This window comes from Halichoeres trimaculatus, unplaced genomic scaffold (genome assembly GCF_033239565.1).
Source record: "Halichoeres trimaculatus isolate MK-OKI-2021-1 unplaced genomic scaffold, fHalTri1.1 fHalTri1_scaffold_20, whole genome shotgun sequence".
Taxonomy (NCBI): Eukaryota; Metazoa; Chordata; class Actinopteri; order Labriformes; family Labridae; genus Halichoeres; species Halichoeres trimaculatus.
This window is the reverse complement of record NW_027437198.1, coordinates 3369243-3384208: the sequence shown is the minus strand read 5'-3', so window position 1 is coordinate 3384208 and position 14966 is coordinate 3369243. Positions and strand designations below refer to the sequence as shown.

Genomic DNA, 14966 nt, shown 5'->3' with positions numbered 1-14966 from the left:
TCCATATATCTCTGTTTATGTCACAAAAAAACAAAAAAAACTTACACGACATTAAAACGCCATATTATACTCTTACATTAGGTAATGGTGGACGTGTTTCTCCCACAGAGAAATCTTTCATCGTCATGGTCATGTGGCCACAGAGGAAGCATCAAACCCTCTGCCCCCTCCTTTTCTTCCACCTACCTTCAGCTCTCTGATATCTTTCCAGACAACCAGGTCTTAAACTGTGAGGTGAGCATGCTATCATCTCTTCTCTCTGAAAATTAAGACCCCTTTCAAGTGTAAAAAGGATGTCTTCCCCTCCATGAAGTGCACACATCCCTGAGGCCACATTTTGATGTGCATCTTTGATGAAGTGGGAATTCTCCTGTGCTTCCACACAGCTGAGGACTGTGTTTTTGCAAATAGGCTGTCAGAGCTAGTGGCTGTGATCTCTTTTAGTGCTGCTCACTTTTCTCTGCAAAGCATTTCTTGTAACCCACACCTTGTTGATGCCAGAGGTTGGTTTGATAGTTTTCATCTCCTGATCTCCTTCCTAAGCCAGATTCAGTCTCTGATTTCCAACACAAACCTAATTGCAAATGACAGGGTGTTTCACTTTGATGCATCAGTCTTTCTGGTCCATCAGTCCAAACACGCAGGGCTCGTGTCGTTCCTTTGGCGTACTACAGTCAAATACGGCTCTAATTGTAAGTGGATTTGGATCTGAGCTGGTTTCATGTAGAGCGACTCAAGCTCACAGTAGCGCGTGAGGGGGAGGAGACTGTCTTACACACACACACACACACCCACTATTCACTTTATCACTTACCCTCTCTGCTCTATCTGGCTTCCTCCTTTCTCTCTCTTCTGATTGTCGGACAGAGCAGCGAGCCACCGCTCCCCTTCCCTCATCCTTCATAAGAATCTACGTCACACATCAGAGATTCCAAAGTGTACGACGATGGCCTCAATTAATCACATTATACGATGTATCACAACCACAAAGTCCTCTGTTTTCAGTGGAAATCACCTCCGAAAATCAGCGGGGAGAGCTGGCTCGGAATTGTTGCATCCATCTGCCCCCTTAATGCTGCAATAATGATGAGAGGATAATGGTAGATCACAGCAAATAAAGGAGAAAGGGAGAAGAGATCACAGGAAGGTGGGGAGGAATGAAACACAGGGATGGAGAGGAAATGGAAGCAGATGTAGAGAAATCCGATGAGAGGCGAACTCAAGCCCTCCAGCTTCCTCCCTGAGCTCCAAGGCTGCAGGGAGAGGGAGACACACAGACAGAAAGGCTGAAACTGGATCCAAATATGCAGTTGGTGGTCAAAAGGGTAGTGGAGGTAAAAATAACATAGGAATCCCGACACACACACACGCGCATGTAAGACATAAACATACACAGGAAGAATACGAGGAGGAGAGGCTGGTTGTTCGGGGTGTCTGTGTGTGTGTCGGCAGCCTGTGTGGATGTATATGCCCTGACATATCCTGTCCTCTCCCCTCCGTGTGGGCCTCAGCATTACATAACCCTTTGTTTTATGTGTGTGTCGGGCTGGCTGCATGTGTGCGAGTTATTCATTGCTTCACTGCACGCGCTCAGGATGGCAGCCAGTGGTATTGCACAGCTCTTTATAACTCATTTAGACCACACAAAGATTTTCTTTTCCTTATGGCTGAAATTTTTCTTTGCCTCAGTTTTTTCCTCTTTTATTACGAGAGACTAAAACTATGTTGGCTGACTGTGTGGACTTAATGTCTGATCAGCTGATGTTGTGCTCGTTCAGTGCGTGAATGCTCTGAACACGTTTTTTTTTTTTGCATCCTGTTTACATTCTAGTTTACCAGCTTATTCTATTATGTAATGAAATGTACTGAGGCGATTATCCCCAGTGCTACGTGTCCTATAATGCATCTCAGCCAGCAGCGGCTCAGTGACCTCGAGCTGATCATCCTGTTTGACTCAGTGGTGACCTTTAACCCTGCATTTCCACATTCAGCTGCAGCACATTAGCCCGCTCAACATCTAACACCTTATAGCTTGGACCATGGCTTTTCCAGGGGAGGAGTTTTTTGGTTCGCTGTTCTCAGATCTAAATTTGAACTTCTTTTTGAGTTTTTTTTTCTAAATTTGATTAAAGGCCCTGTGTGGAATTTATAACTGATCTTGAAATAGTCTCCCTTTTATGATTGCCTGTTAAAAATCCACAATATAAAATGAGATTATCAGTGCCAATATCTATTCTTTATAAACACTGTTTCTCAGTATCAATCGTCAGGTTGGGCATTCCCGGGAAAACTCAAATCTTGGGGCATAAACACACACTTCCTTTGAGGACACTACACTTGTCAACGTTTAAAAGTAAGAAGCAAGATCTTTCTCTTTGAAGATGCTGAGACGTGAGGAGAATCTGTTTTAATTAGACTGCAGCACCATCCTTTGTCAAGGAGTGCACTCACACTGTCGTGAAGACATGACATTTCAACAAGGTGTGTGTTTTGGAAATGAACATCGATCAGATCTTGTTTATCTTTGTTTAAAGGGGACATATCATGCTGATACCTGATGTAATACTTACATATAATATAACAAATTTGAAAACAAGACCTTACACCCCCTGAATTTTCAAAAAATGAGATATTGAATTTCTCTGATATCCTAGAACGAGATTTGATGCCTCTGAAAATAGGTCGTTGCCAGTTGGCTGCGAGATTTCGACCTTCGTGACGACACGAGGATCCTTTCTTTTTATTGGAGCAATCTGATAAAGCAGCTCCTCCTCTGTGATGTCAGTTAGTCACACAACCGCCACCGAGGGATACACCCACCAAGAGCGGAGTATAAACATATAAACTATACATGTTACAGTACCGGTTTGACTCACCACACTGAAGCATCCTGAGATGATCTGTGTCGAGGTGGATTTTCTTCCTCCTGAGCTGCAGAACCGTCCGGGTCTGACTCGGGGTCCAATACAAAAGGACATATCCTACACTCTGCCATTTTATTAGTGCTATCAATGCCTTACGGTGAAGTTTTGGCCAACAGCAAACTCGCTCGGTCTGCCCCATCCAATATGGCGATTTTGTAAATTCTGCCATGCTGCAAAAACCGCCCCCTGGCTCTACCCCCTCCGCCCCTCTGATAGAACTGACCAATCAGAGCACAAAGGGCTGTGACATTGTGAGGTTACTGGAGGTCATTCTCATAACAGCGTTCCAACGAGATCTTCAGAATAGCCTAGAGGGCAGAAATGCTTTACAGGCATCCTAGTCTGGCATAGTGAAAAGGAGAAACAAGCATGACATGTCCCCTTTAAGACAACTTTTTATTGGACACAACATGTATAACTTTGCTAACTTTACTGTTTTGGCTTATCTTCACAGAGAAATTAAGAGTTATAGACTTTGAGTTATGCTAAATATCCTAAATCCTTAATATTCTTTCACAGCTAAAAAAATAAGTCTCCCTTTTAGCCAAAAAAAAAAAAATAAATACTGAACTAAAATGTAAATTACATTGTTTTCAAATGTTACAATTTTTCCATGGGAAGAAATATCTCTCTAACTAAATGACTTCAGTTTATCATAGCTCCAGTTTGCTTCAATTTATACTGAAAAGGTGACATGTCAGACCTGTATTTGCCGAGTGTTTCTGCTGCCCCCTAGTGGCCCTCAAAAACTAATATTGCAGCTCAGAAACTGTCTAACAGTACTTCCAGTCTGCCACAAACAACAGGAGACAGCCAGGTGTGTGTGAGCCCACTCTCGCTGTGTTGCCATAGGTGGCTGCACAAGCAGCTACTAACTAACAGCACTGAGACCTGTTCATTTCAGGGGACACAATCTGCCAAAAACCATAAGTGTTGTCTGCTGACAGGACGGAGGAGTATTTACAGCGCTGTCCTGCTGGAGACCACAGTAATGCAGCAGGCACATCTAAGTCCATTATCTGTGACTTGACCTTCTCATCACCTCTAATCTGTGTCTTGGCCATCCCTGGAGGCTGAAGGTTTATATCAGAGCCACTTTGAGATTACTACAGCCCTTCAGCTCTTTAAAAGAACAGCCATGTGTTCAGACTGACTGCTGCGGACAATCAAGCTTCAGGCGGGCAGGAGGAAGGCCGATCATGTGCATTTATAGACACTTGCCTTTTCTGAATTCAACATGAAGGTTCTCCTCCAAAAGTAACCAGGGATTAAAAAAAGATGCAGTGCAGGAAATGCTTGGCCACAGGAGCCGTCCAGGAAAGATCGCTGCTTGTTCTGTGTATGCAGCGTTTCCCACAGAGCAACATATCTGAGTCTGCTAAAATATTTGAAAGGATATCACCTCTATTAAACAACTTTGATCCTCTCCTTCAGTCTCTCTCTCATACAGTCTCTCGTTCAGTCAGTACATTCACATGCAGCTTCAGAAATCAGACCATGAGCTTATTCAGGGCGAGATCGGGCTATTAGAATGCATGGAGACGGCTTTGTCGAATCAAAATTGGACAAAGCATGGCTCAATTGACACCGTTACCGTGTAAACAGTAAGCCGGTGTTTCCAGTGCAAACGCTGACACCACGCCACACTTAGCTTTGTGCCATACTTGCCAACCTTGAGACCTCTGAATTAGGGAGATTTTCAAGGGGGTTGGGGTTGGGGTGGGGTGGGGGGGGGGCGCGCATATTCAAACAAAACAAGAAGAGTGAAATACTTGAATTTCACATAGTTCATTTATTGGACAAAGAAAATAACAGTCCACAGTAACAAAGTAAAGTCACCTAGCAAATTTAATAGCTGTCCACAGTACCCATGCAAAAGATGGTAAATAAAAGTATGTCTTAATTAAATAAATAAATAAAACCAAAGAAATGCATACATTGCATATATTGGTGGTTAATCTATGCAATGTATGCTCAATAAATAAAAATACAAACAAAAAAGGCATTTTTACACGAGTACTTTCTCTTCTTACTCATTTCTTCTTCTGCTTCTTCTTTTTCTTCTGTTCTGTTTGCCGCGCTTGACTTCGAGCCAAGGTGTAACCATTATTAATGTCCGGCCAGGAAAGGCGCCCAGTCAGAAGGATGGTGTAGTAATATTGTTGTCCAGGTGGAAATCGGGAGAAATTCATGAGAATTGAGGGCCCGGGAGATTTTCAGGAGGGGCACTGAAATTCGTGACTCTCCCGGGAAAATTGGGAGGGTTGGCAACTGTGCTTTGCGCAAGCCCATCCAACACTACAACAGTACCCTTGTTAGGTTTGCCATGGACTACCGTGTTGTGCTTGTGCTGCCCAATATACTGAATCTGCTGACTGTCTTTCAACAAAATGTGCATCTGTTGCTCCACTTCTGCTCATACCATTCACCAATACACCAGATGATCGGCCCAACTCCACTTCTATGGAGACCAAAAACTGCTTCTGGAAAAGACAGTTATAGCGCCAACTACAGGCCTGGCCTGCTTACTACAGCGTTTCAGGCCCTCAGCGTTTCTGTGTAAATGCATATCTTTTTCACTGCGTTTTAGCGTTTTCAGTTGAAACCTTGTCATGATTATGGGGCCTCAGGTTGTGGGATTGCTTTAGGACTACGGTTGGATTCGGTGAGACTTGGCAGGTCCCGGTACGCCTCAACGTTCAGTCTAAAGAGGAAGTACACAAGCCAGTCTATGGCTCCAACACAAGAAACACACACCACGGCACATACTGACATAAAACATGGGGTGTTACAGCCACATCCATCTCAGCCATTGTTGTTAGAATGATGTAGGGCTGGGCAGTGTATCAATATTTTAATTATATGGAAATACGATTAAGTTCATTTTGCGTATTATTTAGCAGTACATTTCTTTGCGTGGTCTGCAAGTTTGCTCCTATTTTGGTGAAACAGTAGCGTGTGCTTCTGAGCAGAGTGCCAAAAGGGCCAGCAAGATTAAAAAAAAAACAGAGAAACCTGATACTATTTTTGACATGTTTTCATGTTAAGTTGTTGAAACAGTTAAAAAGTTTCATGAAAGCTGACAGGCTGATCACCAAAAGCTTGATGAAAACTCATCTGTTGATTTTTGAAGAATGAGAGGAAAGATGGACAAACTAAAACTTCTGATCCAAAGGGAGCAGAAAGGTTTCCTGTATGAGTGTGACCAGCTGATGCGAAATACACGCAAGTGCTGGAGCGCAGCACTCATCATTACAGTATCCACAAACTGATTAAGATGAAGGTTAAATTAAATATAACCCACGCAGAGTGACAGAAGGAACTTATGCTGCTAAATCTTATAAATCTGGACATAGCGAAGAACGGAAGTTTTCTCCATGACTCACGGAATACTAGAGTACTGTGTACTCGGGATATGACAAATCATTACAGCATAGAAAACGCAGAGGTTGATGATAGCGTGTCTGTAAACACTGGTAAATGATCATAGTAAGCGCAGATTTGATTCCCTCATGCAACTTTTCCAGCCATGGTCTGCATTTGTCTCTATTGTGCTTTCTTTAGGGTGGAACTCCATTACGCATGAGGAGTGATTCATTTTTCTATTATCTTCAAGATCTATCGGGCAAGCTTCAAAGATCAATCGGTTGATCGTGATCTACAGGTTGGCGACCTCTGCAATAGACCTAAATTTGGATACATAATTAATATGATACATAATGAATATGAATAGATACATAATGGATACAAAATTGATATGAATAATCATAATAAATATGAATACACATATCAAGTGTTGTCATTCTGGTTAAAATATAGAGATATACATCTTACATCCTGACATGACCTAAAAATATCGAGATATGGATAAAATGCCTTATCGCCCAGCCCTAGAATGATGCTTTTTCTTCGGATGAACTGAAACTTGTCTGATGCATACAAAGCTTCACTTATCAAAAGCGCAGCCCATAGAAACGGAGTGAGACGTTCTCAGTCAGAAGTCTGATTCTCTTTTCTGCATGTAAACCCTGACAAGAATAGATTCTGTGGCTTTACGATCAGGCTATGACCGTAGCCAGACTGCACCCGGGCATGTTAACATACTGAGTGACTCAGCACACATTTTGGATCTTCTTTTTCACCTGTTTAAAAATCAAAATATTTAAAATGATCAACTTCAGTCCCACTCACAAGCTTTAAACTGGATTAGATAAAGGTCTTTGTTGAACAGAAGAGGTTGGGCCAAGGGACCTCCTTTGCTTCCTCTGTTTTCTTCTGCAGCATGTGTTAAGACAGGTCAGAAGACTGGGTACAAAGCTAGGTCAGATTGTCTGCTAATTTATTGATGGGGGCTTGCTAGTGCTTTTGGAAACATTAAAAAAAAGAAAAATGCAGTTTCAGAGCCTGAGTAAAGTCTGTGTAAGAAAACACTGGTTTGTGTCAGAGCAGAAAGGAACAGTAGTCTTTGTGTTCCCAGGAATATGGTGACAAAAGCAATCTAACGATCAACTAATCACTCAGGGATCGTTTTGGCACTGAAATCAGCTCTGCTAACTCTTCTTTCCCTCCCTGCATCTCTCTTGTTGCCTGTTCCCCACCACCCCTTCATCCCCACAGTGCCAGACTCTGCCAAGCCGGACCCCACCCCTCCTCTCCCCCCAGTCAACCCCAGCTCTGCCCCAGCTGTACCCCCAAGCAGTGGCAATGGCAAGCGCGCCCCCACCGGAGTTCAACTGCAGACAGCACAGCAGCCCCAGACTACGCTCCAGCAGCGCTACCCGCCTAGAGAGGTTCCCCCACGCTTTCGCCAGCAGGAGCACAAGCAGCTGTTGAAGAGGGGCCAGCCTCTTCCCCAGGGGACCCTGCCTATTACCATCGCAGGGCGTCCCAACACCGCTGAACCTGCTGCAGCGGGAGTAGCCATAAACTCCTCTATCTCCTGCTCTTATTCCTCCACAGCCAGCCTGCCTACAGGTCAGACAATCACTACCCCTGACGACAGTGCAGTAAACATGAATGACAGGAACCTTCTGTGTGATTTACTTGTTGCTTTGAAATTTATCTCTTCAGATGCATCCATGAAAGTGACTAGGGCTGCACTACTTTGTCAACAGGATCAATTATGTTGACTCTAAAAAATTAATCGATGCAAATTTTAAGTGATGACGTATCATTTGATTAATTTCATTGTTGTCATACAGTGACATGAAATACCAGGTGGAAAGTGCTCAGCTGTTACCTCAGTTCACTGCATGAGGTGCTGTGTTATTGGATACTTGAATGGAAAAAAGATCGCTAAATTTATACATGATAATATTGATGAGGAAGTATCTCTGCAGCTCCAACAGCACTGGGCGATGGTGGAGGCTCTTCAACTCCAGCTTGGACAGCCTGAGCCTGGGGTTTAGCACCTGATAACGTGATTTAGAGAAATAAATATTCACTCATGTCTTCTTTGTTTTCCGTTGTAAACAATTTTTCAGTAATGGGTTACAAACCAGTGTAAAGACTCACACTACAGTAAGGTCATTTGTCCGATGGAGCTAATTAAAGCTCACATTGCACTGGTCTAACCAGCAACACTTAGCAAAGTGAGTGAGTGCATGTATATAGAGAAGAGAAACTGCAACTTGAGTATGAATTGTTGCTTTCGTGTTGTGAAGAGCTGGGGGAGATCAGGGGGAATCAAAGAGGAAGCAAAGCAAGCCCTAAAAAATAATTTTGCCTTAGAGAACAAACATAAAGTTGCCTATGGTCTTGCAGTACTGCTAACAACAACTTCTCTCCCTACCTGCTCACATGACACAGAGCTGACCAATCAGAGGCGAGTACTTAACTTAGCGTAAATGCAATGAAAACTTGGAAAGCACATTCAACAGATGTTGGTTACAGATATGAGGTGCTGTAGAAAAAATACTTAAACCTCTAAATATAGAGTACTTACTTACTTATAAAGTGATGTTTAAATATATTTCTTTGGAAATACTGTAAACATTCTTTAATGACAGTGTTTGAATTGAAACAAAAATGTATAAAAACTGATTTTACTGTAAAGCTTTCATGTAGAAAAGGAACTGTGGATTCTAAATGATTAATACCCCAATTTTTTTATATTCAGTTACTGACCAATTCATATTTTACATAAACAACGGTTAATGAATTAATGTCTGTTTTAAACAATCAGTTGGACCACCATCATTAATTCTTGTTAGTAAAACACTATTTTCGGTCATATTATTTTGTATGTCATTTGCTGAGTCATGTGTTTAATTATTTGATGTTAAAAAGAAGGTAAAATGATATCAACGTGCATCACCAAAGTCACTGAGGAAAAACAGAGTCCAAATTAGGTTTGAACAAAAAATAACTGATAGATTAGTCAACTTCAAAAATTATCATTATTTGCAGCTGTAGCTAGAATGTGGTCAAGAGTTTCTTTCATGATAAGCAAGAGTGACATTTATATTGTATGAATAGTTACATTGATCTAGTAATGTTAAATAATCGTTAAATGAAAGTTTATTCTCTGAATAATTTTAAAATTATAATTGTAAATTTTTTTTATTAATTGATAATCTAATCGCTAGATTAATCATTGAAAAAATAGTTGTTTGCAGCTCTAAAAGTGACTTTGTATTTTTACCTGGAGCATTGACTAAAATAAACCAATAAAAAAAGAAGTGGCATATTTTCTCTTGTGGAGTGTAAAGTTATACTGCAAGGACCACTTCAAATAAAGCTCAATGAAACAATACGAGAAAGCATTGTTGACGCACTAGGGGTGTAACGCTACACAAAAATCACGGTTCGGTACGTACCTTGCTTTTAGGGTCGTGGAACAATGCAAAACCATTTGCTTGTTTAAATGTTTATTAAACCAAAAACTTGCCATTATACAGCGAGGGGGGGGGCTCTTCAAGCTCTGGTTGGTCGTTGGCAGCACCCATGATGCACAATTCAGACACAAGCTCCTGTGGCTACGGAAGCTCTTTGATATTCATCTTCTGATTGGCTCACCGTGAGATGTCACGTCCACATGATATGCACATGATTGCAAAGCAGAATCACGGACCACTTTCCTCATGAATATTAAAACATCTTCCCTGCTCAGCCAATCATAGACGAGTACTAGCATGAATATTAAAGAGCCATGTGCAGCGGCTAACGTAAACTTACTGTACTCGTTCGAATACAGCACTGTACCCAACTGAACGGCCTTGTGGAGCAGTTCGGCACGGATACATGTAGCATTACACCCCTATGACGTACAAAAAAAATTACAGCATCACCTCTTAATTAAGCCTCAAAACATACATTTCTATTACAGTATATCAAGACCACCTCTCTCCAGTTTGGTACAGGTTTAATATGAATAATAAAATAGATGGATCAGACAAATGGACAGGCCACAATCATTTCTTGTCACGTCAGAAATCAGCAGATTGTCCCAGACTTAAATTTTCCCTCCCTCAAACTGCACTTCAAACAACAACAAACCATCTGGTGGGAACTCAACTGGTCCTAAAATTAGTTCAGAGCCAAAATCAGACTTAATCCGCTCAGTGTGCACCCAGCTTCAAACAGCAACATTAAAACATAATGTCAAAAAAACACTCCCTGATGAAGTGGAATCAGAATATGTCTCAGTTATTTTTACATGTAGTGTTTGCATCTTTATTCATACCTACTTCTCCTCCTCCTCCTCCTCCTCCTGAGAGCTGTTTGTCTAACATGTGCTTTGCTTCTTTACGCTTTGCATAAACTTGCATACCTTAGTGACATTTTCAGTGTGTATTTTTTTCCTGTATCGCACTGTGACTGTAGCAGCGTTGTGTGGTGTACCTGTAGAGCAGTGTATAGGCGTCACAGGTGTTGCTGAGGGTTGTTTGTTTTCCCCCTGCCTCCGCCTGGCAGGGGATTAGAAGTGGGGATAGAGGAATACAGAGGGAGAGGATGGAGAGTAAACACAGTTGGCTATCTCTCTGTGTTTGTGTATTTTCTTACCTGAGGGCTCTGCGCGTCCCACTAAGTCGGTTGTTGTGTTTTTCTCGGTTTGATCTTTAATGAAACATCATCTGCCGTGTGGAGATGATGTTGAAGTCTTGTTTTGGTTATGAATGCTGCGTAATGAAACCTCAGCCCCTTCGATGCTGTTTGGATGCGATTTTATCTCTGTGGTGATTAAACAGTTATCCAATCCTCTTCACTTTCTCCCTCTCATCGTCTTCCTTTTACTTCCTCCTCATTGAGCGTGGCTGACCAGCTCTTCAGTATTTCCTGTTTTTGGAGGAGGAGCTATGAGGAGTGGGCTAGTTGGCCAGGCTCCTTAGTAGGCCTGACCTGATAGAGAGACTGAGTGAGAGGAAAAAAGAAGGAGAGCTCGAGCATGGCAGAGGTCCAGTGCTGTGGGCTGAAGTGACTCATGGCTTACGGTAAAAGCTGCTACTTGTCTCCACCCCTCTCTGGCAGGCCTGCTCTGCTCTGCTTTTGCTCTCTGTGTGTCTTTGAACCCACTGATTACATTAGGATGGACAAACAGGAGGACCTTCCCAGCTCAAAGACAGAAATGAGTCCTCTAGGTTTTTGCACATGAACAAAAACCTCACAGGCTTTTCTACGGGTTCACTTCAGTCACTCCATCCCCACATCCTCATCTGCTGATTGTCTCTTTCCCTTCTTTCGTTTCCCACCGAAAGCTAACAGTAAAGGCACACTAGCTGCTTTCATTCCCTCCTCTCGCTCCCTCCTCTCTCCATCCGCTGACTCCCCCTCGCCCCACCCCGTCTTTCATTACCCGGTCACATGTCCGCTCTGAAGAAAAGAATTGCTGATAAACATGGTCCGTGTGTCTGAATGTATTTGTGCTGCTGCACATAAACAAACTTTCTTTTCTCTGTCGTCTGAGCTGGATGCACCCCTGCTCAACTTTACACAAAGTTTTATTCAGTGGTTAAGATTGGCAGCTGCACCTTCTGCTGAGTTTTAATGGTCAAGGTTCACAGCAAGAGTTCAGACTTAATTCAAACATAAGCCCATATGCGCCTCTTTACTCCAATTTTGCACATTTATTAGTCTTTGTGTGGCAATAATGCAGGCAGTGGAGTTAAGATGACTATTAGCTTCCCTGTAACTCAAAGCTTATAGTTTATAACTGCTATTTCATTTTTTACAGCCCTTTATTACATTTAACAAACTAATAACAAAGATTTGATCCTCAGTAGGAATTGTACTTTCTCTGCACAACAGCATCAACAGAAACTTTGCAGAGTTAAACAGACTTTGTGGAGTGAGAAAAGCATGCTGCTAATGTGCTAATATCTTGCCTGGTGGGGAACAGAGAGTGTGTCTACATGCTAGACTTGATGTGCTTTGTAAGTCTGCTGATGATGCTGTAAGAGAGCCCTGGGAATCCCCCTCAGAGAGGGCTGGGACGTCTTGTTATGTGATTAAACATCAGCTCACTGTTAACCACAAATGTTTAGCACTCTCTTCCTTTTTTTTTCTTTCTGTTTCTGTGATCCTGCTCTTCTCTCACCCTCTCTGCATATTTATTGTCTTCTGATGCATGTGCGTTCAACTCGTCCAACTTCGCTATAGCAACCAACCAGCTTACACATGCACTCGTTGGCCCCAGGATAAATCAAGCGTACGCACTATATGTGAGTCCGTCAATCTTCCTGTTATAGCAGCCCTCTCCCCATGTTGTCGTTTGCTTGGCCAGCAACCCCTATCCCAAGGCCCTTTCATGTAGAGGAGGCGTGAGGGAGCGGGCTATTTTAAGACTGGCATGCTGGAGAAAGCCTTTGACCTTGTTTATCCTTTGGAGGGGGGAGGAGAAAGAGGATACTCAAAGGCAAACATGACGTACAGCTCTCTTAAAAAAGTACTTTTAGGAGACTGAATTTCTCGTCTGTTTCTCTTTTCCCTTGTGATAATGTCAATATAATAATGTGTTAACGGCAAAGCAATGAAGGGGTTAAACCCTAGCACTGAACATTACTAAATGTTGGCCTGTTAAATGCATATTTCACATACTTTTTCTCCCATAAAGTAACAGCATTGAACAGCAGCACAAAGTGTTTTGCCTGCTGTGCATGCAGCTTCTAAAAAGCTGTTTTTCTTTTTTTAAATATTAAAGATGCAGTGTGGAAACGAGGATTTTTGCGACATTTAGCATTCAGATTTCACAGTGAGCCTATCTGTTCCTAAAACATCCCATCACTTAGTGACTCTCAGCTTTTGTAGATCAAAGAGTATCCTGAAGATGTTGATGGGTGTTGATGCTGACGGACATGTCTCATAGCTGGAGAAACAACAGGCAGAAAACTCCATGACAGCCACATCACCCTCTGATAGCTCATGTTCTGTTTGACAGAGCTAGCCTTCAACAATGAAGCACCAATCCACCTCTGACTGTCAGAGAGGAAAGAAAACTCTCAAAGAAATGCTAACGTTTGTCAGACTGTACCATAAACAATAAACAATGACCTTTACAACCAATGACGGTTGCTACGGAATCGTTCTCCAACGGTACGTGTCACCTTTACCTGTGGAGCAGAAAACAGCCAACCTCAGCATTGTCCTTCAACCCAACTTTTTCATTGATGACTCCCAGCTTGGAAACTCTACACCAGGGGTCACCAACCTTTTTGAGGCAGAGCTACCTCACGGCAAATGAGTGGCACAAAGAGCTACTTGTCTGATAAACCTTTCAGAGTAAAATTGCACTGGTCACTGGTCTCTTCATTCCTTCCTGATCTTTTTGGACCTAAATCTGTTGATTTACACTCATGTGATGCATGTTTGAGATTCTCCATCAGAAAGTACTCTCCATAATAATAATTCTTCTCAATACTAATTATCATTATTATGATTCTTCGACAACTATGGCCGTCTTCTTCTCCTACTGTAATAACAACAACCACCCCCCTCTCTTCTTCTCTGCCTGACTTCCAGGTAGATTTCAGGACCAGTGGTCAGGCTCGTATTGAAAACCGCATTTTGCTCTTTCTGTCCTCCAAAATCTGCCAAAGACAAACACGGTTGTTCGGTATGTCTGCCCCTGTAAACTAGGGATGGATACCTTTCACATTTGAAACAATACGGTACCGATGCCCAGTACCTGGCAATCAGTACCGGTACTCAACGGTACCAATTTTCGGTACCTTTTATGTGGTAAAAAATATCAATTTGTTTAATAATAAAGTATAGATTTTTTTCAATTTGACATACTTATTCTTCAGTATATAATCTTGCAATGCTGTGTTCACTGCCTCACAGTCACAAGGATGTGTTTAGGTACCTAAACATGGTGCCTTTTGATGTTACATGAATCGATACCCGATACTTTTGACTGAATTCGGTCGGTACCTATAAAAGTACCTAATTGGGTACCCATCCCTACTGTAAACAGGACCCACTGATGTAAATGCAAGAAGCTTTTTTCTAGCTTAGTAAAAAGGAAACTAATGGTTTATGGGGATGATTGTTCACTTATTTAACATAATTCACAAACATACATTAACATTATATCTCATTTTCACCATTTCTGTTTGGCTAACTTCTACTCATGCTTCTACTTAAAGTGTATTGATCATTATTGTTGAACATGGAGGTAGCACATTCCTGAGCCACATGCGTTCATGTCTGTTTATCTGTTAGAGAGGTTGTTCATCTGAGTGGCAGGAAGTGTTGTCAGCTCGCTCTGTACCATCCAGTTTCTCTGCCCCTCTGGGACTTCATTAAGCCAGGATCAGTCCAGCTGAGGCCAATACAGTCCTCATGGGTAACTTCCTCCATCCACCTCTCTAAATCCATCTCTGTCCTTAATTTTTGTCCTCACTGTCTTGGTTTTTCATCCCTCTTTACGTGAGGGATGCCCATATGAGCTCAGGAAGTCGAGTGGTTATTCTGTTTGTTGGTGTATCTGCATCAACACAGTGCAATACAGTGTGTCTGTGTAACACACAGCAGTGCGAGTGGCCATGCAGTAAGCATGGCATGACCTCACTGCATGTTGGTTCCTTGCAGAGGAGAGCGGAC

At 42.3% G+C, this 14966-nt stretch overlaps 1 protein-coding gene across 3 annotated transcripts in view; it reads left to right on the top strand.

The window, feature by feature from the left end:
- Nucleotides 1–14966, top strand: part of LOC141809285 (trinucleotide repeat-containing gene 6C protein-like) — a 77890-nt gene that overhangs the window by 29125 nt on the left and 33799 nt on the right. For 2 of the 3 annotated variants that reach the window (XM_074696253.1, XM_074696252.1), the window contains exon 4: nucleotides 7542–7898. The exons of the other annotated variant lie outside the window; for it this stretch is intronic. In XM_074696253.1, coding sequence (XP_074552354.1) covers nucleotides 7542–7898 — 357 coding nt within the window. The remainder of the gene's footprint in view (nucleotides 1–7541; nucleotides 7899–14966) is intronic. 3 annotated transcript variants of the gene reach the window in all.